The 10049-nt window shown below is 60.3% G+C and overlaps 1 protein-coding gene across 4 annotated transcripts; it reads left to right on the plus strand.

The window, feature by feature from the left end:
* The first annotated feature begins 1817 nt into the window (after positions 1–1817).
* On the plus strand, positions 1818–10047 carry CORO6 (coronin 6). 4 transcript variants are annotated; one of them, XM_043479137.1, is made up of 11 exons: positions 1818–2038; positions 3191–3450; positions 4899–5021; positions 5634–5763; positions 5860–6041; positions 6647–6766; positions 7718–7822; positions 7910–8055; positions 8416–8473; positions 8569–8799; positions 8892–10047. In XM_043479137.1, exons 2-11 carry the CDS (start codon positions 3253–3255, stop codon positions 9012–9014), a joined length of 1416 nt encoding a protein of 471 aa, XP_043335072.1. In that variant the 5' UTR covers positions 1818–2038; positions 3191–3252; the 3' UTR covers positions 9015–10047. The 4 variants fall into 4 exon arrangements, with proteins under 4 accessions (XP_043335072.1, XP_043335065.1, XP_043335082.1 ...); XM_043479130.1 differs by lacking the exon at positions 6647–6766 and adding an exon at positions 7158–7277; XM_043479147.1 differs by lacking the exon at positions 6647–6766.
* Positions 10048–10049: the final 2 nt, after the last annotated feature.

Here is a 10049-nt window from a genome sequence, read left to right on the forward strand (position 1 = left end):
AAGACTATTATCAGAATGGAATTAATAAGTGTAATGTCTGTAATGCAGTGTGTAGCTATTGTTATTAAGGAGCTACTGAGTCACTCAGGTCTTTTCCTCCTAATCATGTCCCCAGAATCTTTAGGTAAAAGAGAGATTCTTCATCTACTCTTATGCCCCACTCCAATGCCATAATTATTCCTGAAGTACCCATAACAAGTGTCTGGCCCACAAGCCACTGAATACTTGGACTCCTCCTGAGAAACAAGCCTTGTGATCCGTTTGAGGTTCCCACCACCTTCCTTCCCTCCCTTTACCCCTAATGCTGACCTCTACCTTCTGGAAGGCCGTGTTCCATTGATTTCCAACTGCGTCCAGAGAAAACCTTCCCCAGTGGCTCAGACGGTCAAGCGTCTGCCTACAATGCGGGAGACCCGGGTTCAATCCCTGGGTCAGGAAGATCTTCTGGAGAAGGAAATGGCAATCCACTCCAGTATTCTTGCTCGGAAAATCCCCTGGATGGAGGAGCCTGGTACGCTACAGTCCATGGCATCGCAAAGAGTTGGACACGACTGAGCGACTTCACTCACTCACTCCTGGAGAATGAGAAGCAATCGCTGGTCCCCTGTGCCCTCCAGGGCCTTATGATCTAAAGGAAGAAATCCAGGCAGCTGGTGAGACTACTTAGACAGCAGCTAAAGGGACTAGTTGTTTTCACTGGCTGCATTTTGATCAGATTTCTTTTTATCTCTGCCTTAATCTTGGTCTAACTCAGCTGGTAAAGAATCTGCCTGCAAGGCAGGAGACCCCAGTTTAATTCCTGGGTGGGGAAGACTAGCTGGAGAAGAAATAGGATACCCACTCCAGTATTCTTGGGCTTCCCTTGTGGCTCAGCTGGTAAAAAATCTGCCTGCACTGAGGGAGAGCTGGGTTCCATCCTGGGTTGGGAAGATCCCCTAGAGAAGGGTAAGGCTACCCACTCCAATATTCTGGCCTGGAGAATTCCATGGACTGTATAGTCGGTGGGGTCGCAGAGTCGGACACGACTGAGCGACTTTAACTTTTACTTAATCTTGATCAATACTCAGATCAAGGGTCTTGGGAGTGGGAGTGGGTAGGGGCTTCCCCAGAACACAGTAGAACACCAATACAAACAAGGCCCTCAAGACTTGTGGAGTCAGGTTCAGTTTCTAAAATCTGGCCAAAGACCTGGGCCAGCTGCTCTTCCTTGAACCTGGTGTTCACGTTTTTCTCCTTCAGTCCCACTCCCGGTTTTTAGGCTGCTTTCTGCCCTGTTCCGTGCAATCCTCCCTAAAGAGATGAAATGCCTAGTACAGTGGCAGTGTCTTAATAACACAGTAACAATAACATTCACAGCCCCCTGTCAGGTACTCTCCCAGCTGCCCTGGGCCAACCTAGGCCCTCATCCGAGGATCCCCAGAGCATCCTCGGGCCCTCTCCTTGGTGGTGTGCGGACGTGCAGTCCCACAGCCCCGGCTTGCCGGGACTGGCTAAATTGGGAGTGTGATTGCAGCAGGAATGCAGCGCGAAGGCATCTGATCTCGCGCGGCCGCCGGCTCTAAGGGGAGCGCGCCCCTTCGTAGGCTCGCTCTCTCAGCGCCCAGCTCTAAGGTCTGGGAACCTGGGCCTCCCCAGTTCACCCGGTAGGCGCGGAGCCGGGAGAAGGATCGCGCACAGCCCGCGAGCACACACGCAAAATTACTTTGGACGCTTCTCCCAGGCCGCCGGACGGGTCGCGCTGCAGGCGCAGCGCTCGACTTTCCCGCCGCTGGAGGGGCGGGGCCCGTGTGGCCCCGCCCCGCCGGAGGCCCCGCCTCCGCAGGTTGATGGCAGCGGCAGCTGGGACTGCAGCGGCGCCCGGCCCCGGGAGTCGCAGGCAGCGGCCGGATCGCGCAGCCGAACGCCCGGGCCCCAGACGCCGCGGACACCCGGAGAGGCAGTTCCGGCGCCCTGACGCCTCCCTCGGCCTCCAGCGCACCCCGAAGCCCCTCCGCAGAGAAGTCGCAGCGTGAGCGCCCCTCGGCCGGCCCAGGACCAGGTACTCCCCGCCGACACCGCCGCCGCAGCCAGTGGAGCGGGCGGGGTGTCTGGAGGGAACAGAGGTCTGCGCCCCCCACCCCCGCAGCCGCCAAATTCGGTCCCGGGCGGGGCGGACTTGGCGTCTATATTTGGCCGGACAGCGGCCCGCGCGCCCACAGGGCGCAGACACATCGTCTCGCAAGAACGCAGTGCCGGAGCCGGAGTAGGGTGCGGGGAGGCCGGAGGCCAGGCCTGAGGCCGGGGGCTGCAGAAGCGGCTTGAAGGGCACAAGGATGCCCGGTGCTGGGGAGGGGCTGGAGGCAGTGGCTGCGGCTTGGGAAGCGCTCGGTGTGGTCCCTGGGGAAGAGCTGAGTGCAAGCTCCTAGCGGGAGAAGAGGCACCTCACCCTCCCCATTCCACTTCTGAAAATCCGGCTCTGGCCCGGGGAGGGGTTCGAGGACCCCACACGCAAGAGTTTAGCAGGAGAGAGGACCCAGAGGAGAACTGGGACTGAAGCATGGCGGGCAAAAGCCAGAATACCGTGGTGAGGGCCTCTTAGAGAAGCCGGTGCGAGAGCGGTGGGAGGAGGAGATCCACCTTACAGCGCGTTCCTCCCACTCCCACCCCCGACAGCATGGGAGGAGACTGAGGACAGCAGGAAGGACTCAGGTTAGCTGACAGGAGGAACTCCTCCTTGGCAAATTTTTAGAAAAAGGCAAACCCCGTTCGCCTTACCTATGCCAGAGAGGCTGAGCTTAGAATCTTGGGGGGCTGCAGTCCTAGCCCCACAAATGGCCTTAAGCCAAGAAGTCTCTGATTCTGGACAAGACGCTTCTGGGAGATAAACCACTTCGGTGAAGAGATGCTCACCCAAGGCTGGCAGCCGGAGGGCAGCCTGGTGTTGCGGCTCCTCCCAAAACCGCTTGAACGTCCAGGAAGCTTTCAGGCCCAGTTAGCTTCCACTCTCAACACCAGTCTAAGGGGCGGTTTTCTAAGAAGTCAGGTCCCAAATCCAAGTCCCTCGAACTCAGTAAAGAACTTTCCCATATATTAATCACCTTGAAGAAAACGCCTTGCTTCTAGGGCCAGACTCTATATTAATTTATACCTGACTCTTGGCAAGATAATCCTTCTCACGTGCCACTCCCCCAACTCTTCCTCCCTCCCACAGCTACAGGACTAAGGACCAAAAGCATTTCTGGGCACTGAGATCCTCCATCTCTGCCCCCAGCTATGAGCCGGCGCGTGGTTCGGCAGAGCAAGTTCCGCCACGTGTTTGGACAGGCGGCAAAGGCTGACCAGGCCTACGAGGACATCCGTGTGTCCAAGGTCACATGGGACAGCTCCTTCTGTGCCGTCAACCCCAAATTCCTGGCCATTATTGTGGAGGCTGGGGGTGGAGGTGCCTTCATCGTCCTGCCTCTGGCCAAGGTGAGGGATGAAGGGAAGGAAGCAGGTGGAGGACACCGACTGTGACTCCTGGGGACTCCAGACAGCAGCCTGTGTTCTCACCTAGCTCCATTCCTAATTCGGCAGGGCAGTCTAGGCAGACTGACTGCTCCCTATCCCCCAATCGCTCGGGACCGATTGGGAGGCTCCCTCACCCCTCCCAGAACAGCAGCATCACATTGGTCCCCACCCACGCACAGCCCATCCCTTCTCCTTGCAGCACCCTGAACCCAGCAGGGACCTGGAGGGGGTGATGGATAGTTGGGAAGCAGTGGAGTCAGGACCTGGCCAGATTCTGTTCCTACTCTCCTGATGCCACACCTCTTCGTGTTTTTGGCCTCTGGATCTCTGTACCCAGCCTAGGGTGACTACTGGATTAAATCACACACCAGAGCAGCACAGTGAGGACAGGGTCACGCTCTATCCAGAATCCTTGGCTGCCTCCCCCATTCTGGTTCTTGCAGTGAGGTAGAACGAGAGCAAAAGGCAGGGGGACATGACATATCAGGCCAGAGCCTCCAATACTCCAGGGATGGGGGCCAAGCAATGACCATCACCTTTACTGAGTAGCCTCAAGCCCCTCAGCCATCCCTACCCATAGGCTGTCCACTCCAAGGCATGACCTTGACCTGGATTCTGGCCCCTACACCTTGTTAGGGGAGGCCCCACAGGTGGCAAGGTCAGGATGAGGCCTGACAATAGCCAGTGACTCACTCCAAGACAATGCAGACGCCATCCAAGGACGTCATCCCCAGGGCTCAAATTTCATCGGGAGCCACCCCCTCCCCCAGGACAACCACCATTCCAGTGCCACACGGCCACCCCTCTACCCTGCTGCCTGGTCTGGGTCGATGCCAGCCCCTGCAAAGGCCTCAGAGCCCCCACAAACATACCATAAAGATTAAAAATAGATGGGCCTCAGCTCAGGTTGGGAGATAGCAGGCACGAGGAATGCCTGCTGCTTGTGGTTCCAAGGTAAAGCCAGTGACCAGGGAGAGATCTGCCCAGTGAGGCTAGGAAGGAGTTGTGCAGCCCTGCACTGCATATAACCTTACCTTGACCTAGTCCAGCAGGGGTTTCCCAGAGATATTTCAGGTGCAGGGGACAGGCCCAAGAGCAGCATCCTCCAAGGAGGTGTCCTTGGAAGAGCACTGGACTGAGAAGTTAAGTCTTGGCTCTAGCAGTACCTTGCTGTGTGTCCTTGGTTAGTTATCTTACCTCTCTGCGTCTGATGCCTTGATAGTAAATGACTTAGACTGCCTTCAGGGATGTAGAGGAAGCAGGCTGGCTGGATTTGGAGGAGCAGAGAGGGGGTGAGTTCTGCAAAGAGAAAACAGATAACAGACAGTTGAGATGTAAACAGGTCCACTCCCAACCCCCTGAAAACACACAGGAGAATAGCCCCACGTCTCCTTCTCTGACCCCTGCAGACAGGGCGAGTGGATAAGAACTACCCACTGGTCACTGGGCACACTGCCCCTGTGCTGGACATTGACTGGTGCCCGCACAATGACAACGTCATCGCCAGTGCCTCAGACGACACCACCATCATGGTAGGCACCAGGTGGATGCTGCTGGGCTGTGGGGCAGGGGAGGTGGGGAAGGCGGCCTCACCTGTGCTTTGTAAGGTGGTAAGGGAGGTGCTGAGTGCCAGGGCTTGCCCTGCCCAGCTCCCAGGCTATTTTCAGCTACATGCCCACCCCCTCCCAGGATGCACTGCTTAGGACTAATTATAGCCGTGGCTACCTTGGAGCCTGAAGAGCAGGGGGGCAGTGCTCTTAAGTCTCCCTGCTCAGGGGAGTAGGGAGGTCTCTGGAGAGCTGACAGCGCCCCCTCCTGGCTCCCAGCCGTTTCTGCCCCAGGCAGGCACCATCACATGTCCTGCATCTGACCCTTACCCCGCAAGAGAGCCGGTAGAGTTGAGGTGGGGGTGGGGGATTAGGGAAAGAAGTGAAGAAGTAAAATCTCTCAGTCGTGTCCTATTCTTTGCGACCCCATGAACTGTAGCCTGTAACCCCATGAACAGGCTCCTCTGTCCATGGGATTTTCCAGGCAAGAATACTGGAGTGGGTTGCCATTTCCTTCTCCAGGAAGTAGGGGAGGGGCAGTGATGAAGCTGGCTGGCTCCTCATCCCACCTACCCTACGCCTTTTCCTTCCACCCAGGTGTGGCAGATTCCAGACTATACCCCTGTGCGCAACATCACAGAGCCCATCATCACACTGGAGGGCCACTCCAAACGTGTGGGCATCCTCTCCTGGCACCCCACTGCCCGGAATGTCCTGCTCAGTGCAGGTCTGGGGGGCTAGGGAGGGGTCCCTACCATAGGTCGGAGAGGGGGGGAGTGGCAAAGGCGGGGCCCAGGTGATGGTGACTGGCCATTCTGGGCAGGTGGTGACAATGTGATCATCGTCTGGAACGTGGGCACTGGGGAGGTGCTCCTGAGTCTAGACGACATGCACCCGGACGTCATCCACAGCGTGTGCTGGAACACCAACGGGAGCCTACTAGCCACCACCTGCAAGGACAAGACCCTGCGAATCATCGACCCGCGCAAGGGCCAGGTGGTGGCGGTGAGTGCCTGGCCTGGCCACTCCCCAGCTCCTACGTCAGGGGGCAGCTATCAGGCCTCTGTACCCGCCCTTCCCTAAGCTCTGCTTCCAGCGCTCACCTTCTCCACCTCGATCCCAGACCACCAGTCCTCCCTTTAGCCCCCTGCCCTAAGTAAGCCCCCAGCCCCGCTAGTCTCCGCCCAGTTCCTGTTTCCTCCCCTTCCCTGCCTCTCAGCAGCCCAGAGGAGGGCTGCCCTATTCGTAACCAAGGAGGGGAGAAGCTGCAAACTCTATCCTCCCACCAGACCTTGCATGACCCTGAGCCCCCGGACCCCTCTCCTCCCAGCCGGCACGCCTTCTTCCCGGGTCTGAGCCCAACCCTGGCTCGCGGACAGGCCCCTTTCCAACCTAGTTGACCCGCCGGGCGGAGGGTTGGGGGCCATCCCCGCGCGTTGTCTGTCCCAGCTGGGTGGCCTGCGAGGGCGGCGGCACCGGCCTCACCAGCCTCAATCTAACCCGGGGCGCGGGCTACACGGGACACTGCACGTCGGCGCGGAGGGCGCGCGTCCAGCGCGGCGGGGCCGGGCGGAGCAGCGCGCGCTCTAACCCACTAACCCCGCGAGCAGGAGCGAGCCCGGCCTCACGAGGGCGCCCGCCCGCTGCGGGCCGTCTTCACCACAGACGGGAAGCTGCTCAGCACCGGCTTCAGCAGGATGAGTGAGCGGCAACTCGCGCTCTGGGACCCGGTAGGCCAGGCCGCGCCGGGCGCACGCGCTCGCTCCTTCGCTGGGTCAGCTGGGAGCGCCCTCCCCGGCCGTGGCCCGCGCCCAAGAGAGCCGAAGCGGAGCGGGGAGCTCCGGTCTGGGAAGAGCCTGGCTGCGCTCCGGGGAAGCCCGCAGACATCTCCCCTGCCCTGAGGGCGTTTAAGGGCTCAGCATCTGCAGAGAGACGCGCGCGCCCCGCGCTCTCCAGGCCTGGGGCCACCCAGGGGGGCCCCAGGAAACTGAATATTTAGGGCCCCCTTTGTCTCCGCCCCCGCCCTCACACCCCAGTCAGTAAGTTGTTTGCCCCGCCCTCCAGGCTCCCCGGGGCAGGCAGCTGGGTGACGCCTCTCCCTGTCTCCCCCTCCCCCCCCAGGAGAGGTTTGCGGCCCACGAGGGGATGAGGCCCATGCGGGCCGTCTTCACGCGCCAGGGTCATATCTTCACCACGGGCTTCACCCGCATGAGCCAGCGAGAGCTGGGCCTGTGGGACCCGGTAACGCAGCTGGACGCTTGGGGTGTGTGCCCCGGGGACTGGCATCACGGGGGAGGGGCCAGGCGCCCCCCACCCGCAGGGCATGCCCACCTGGACAGGGCTGGAGGCTGCTGCCCCCTTGGCAGCGCCTGCCATCCCCACACCCACCCCTCTGCCCAGTTTTGCTGCGTCGCCTGAAGGAGCCCACGCTGGCGCCCCCACCTGGTGATGCCCAGTCCCTGGGGGTGGTTTGCAGTGACTGCATGCGGCGGCGCAGGGGGTCTAGGTGCGGGGACCAGGAGTGGTGTCCAGAGGTGGGCTTTGCAGTTCCGTCACCAGAGCTGCCTTGGTAGTGCCAGGGCGTCAGGGAGGGCAGGCAGCGGCCAGGAGCTTCGGGGCATCCGGAAGCGGCACCGAGGTCAGGATGGGGCTGGCTGTTCACGCCCCCTGTGCTTGGGCAGAACAACTTCGAGGAGCCAGTGGCGCTGCAGGAGATGGACACAAGCAACGGGGTCCTACTGCCTTTCTACGATCCCGACTCCAGCATCGTCTACCTGTGCGGAAAGGTGCTGGCGGCCGGGAGGGGAGAAGAGGGGGCCGGACGGAGATGAGGGGGCCCGCCCGGTACGGCTCTGAACCGACTGGCTTTGCAGGGCGACAGCAGCATTCGGTACTTTGAGATCACCGAGGAACCGCCCTTCGTGCACTACCTGAACACCTTCAGCAGCAAGGAGCCGCAGAGGGGCATGGGCTTCATGCCCAAGCGGGGACTCGATGTCAGCAAGTGCGAGATCGCACGGTCAGCAGCTTTGCCCTTCCTGCTCACCTGCCTCTGTCCCCACATCCCATCCGGGAAGACACGGGGGCTTCCCCAGGCGTGTAATCTTTGGAAAGGAGTGGGCTGGGTCGGGAGGTTGGGGTCAAACAGACTCGTTTCCACTGCCAGCCCCAACGCTACACTCTTGGCATTCTCTGAACTTCGGTTTCTTAACCTGTTAAGGATGATAAACACCCTCTGAGAGGCGTTTTACCAGTTGGATGTGTTTAAAGTGCAATGCATCGTAGGCGCCCAGCAAATGTTGGCCTCTAACTCCTTGGTCCCCAGCAAAAGTGAAGGGAGTGGGAGCCTGAGCGGGTGCTGATCCCCGCTCCCTTTTAGGTTCTACAAGTTGCACGAAAGAAAATGTGAACCCATCGTCATGACTGTGCCCCGCAAGGTGAGTTGATCGCGAAAGGGGTGGGCAGAGCTCCGAGGCGGAAGGGAGCGGAGCAGGCCGGGCACTCCGCTTGTTCTGTCTCCCTACCCCCGCAGTCAGACCTGTTCCAGGACGACCTTTACCCAGATACACCGGGCCCTGAGCCGGCCCTAGAAGCTGACGAATGGCTATCAGGTCAGGACGCCGACCCCGTGCTCATCTCGTTGAGGGACGGTTACGTGCCTCCCAAGCACCGCGAGCTCCGGGTCACCAAGCGCAACATCCTGGACGTGCGCCCGCCCTCCGGTCCTCGTCGCAGCCAGTCAGCCAGCGATGCCCCCTTGTCGGTAAGGCTCCGCCCGGCTCCACCGAGGCCCAATACACAGCCCCCTACCGCCCCGCGCCCAACACCGCCTCTCTTGTCCTCTGCGCCCCGCAGCAGCACACCCTGGAGACGCTGCTGGAGGAGATCAAGGCCCTGCGAGAGCAGGTGCAGGCCCAGGAGCAGCGCATCACATCTTTGGAGAATATGCTTTGCGAGCTGGTGGACGGCACGGACTAGCGCAGCGCCGCCGGGGAGGTCCACGCCGGGAGGCACAGCGGGGCGGAGCGCCAGCGCACCCGCCTGCCCGCCCGGCTCTGGGTCCCGAGCTCCGCACTCCGCCCCTCTAGGCCTGGGCGGGGACTGGGGAGGGAACTCCGCCCTTGGCGGGAGTCCTGGACAATTGCAGAGACTCGCGTCCGTCTGGCGCCCGCCTGGCTGCGTACCTCGTCTGGGATTTAGGCAGGAGCTGGCCTTGGAAAGCCCGGTTGACGGGGCCTCAGCAATGGTGCTGCACCGCAGGCAGTGTCCTCTTTGTTCCTCGCCCAGGGCAGAGAAAGTGCTTAGTGTTAGCGCAATGCTTGGAGATGGTGGGGAGCTTGGGCTTGACCTCAAAGGGGTAGCGATTCGACGGGTCTCCCCAGACTGGGGAAAATTACAACGCTTCTCCCTCTAATCAGCTCACTTGACCCCACCACCCTGAATGGTCAACTGAACGGGCATCGCCCCAGTTCTACAGACAGACAAACGTTGGCTGTAGAGCCGGTCCCCCGGGCTAAACCCAACTACACCTGGGCTACATCGCAGAGGGCTCCCTTCCTTCTCCCCACCTGCAGGGGAGAGGGTGGCTTCCTCGTGGCACTTCCACAGGAGAACCAACCAGAAAACTGGCATGAAGAAGCAGGTTCCACCTCCACCACACACACACCCACACACACACACACACACACACCTCCCAGCCCTCTGCTGTACACAACCACACACACAGCTCCCAGCCCTCTGCTGTGGCCTTGACTCTAGGAGGAAAACAAGATGTTCTGAATGAAACATTTTACCGAGTGCTCAGTCTCTGCCTCCTGCATGGGTGGGAATGCGAGACCCTCAGCCTCTGTAAATGCCACCGCCAGTATCCTGGAGGCCCTGACAGATGAAACCCTCGGCTTAGGACCCACCAGAAGTCCTTTTACTTCAGAGTCCTCTCCACTCTGAGGTTCAGAAGGAACCCTCAACCCGCGGGTGGGCGGTCTTCCCCAGTAAAGGCAGATAGGAAAAACC

The sequence above is a fragment of the Cervus canadensis genome, chromosome 1 (genome assembly GCF_019320065.1).
Source record: "Cervus canadensis isolate Bull #8, Minnesota chromosome 1, ASM1932006v1, whole genome shotgun sequence".
Classification (NCBI taxonomy): Eukaryota; Metazoa; Chordata; class Mammalia; order Artiodactyla; family Cervidae; genus Cervus; species Cervus canadensis.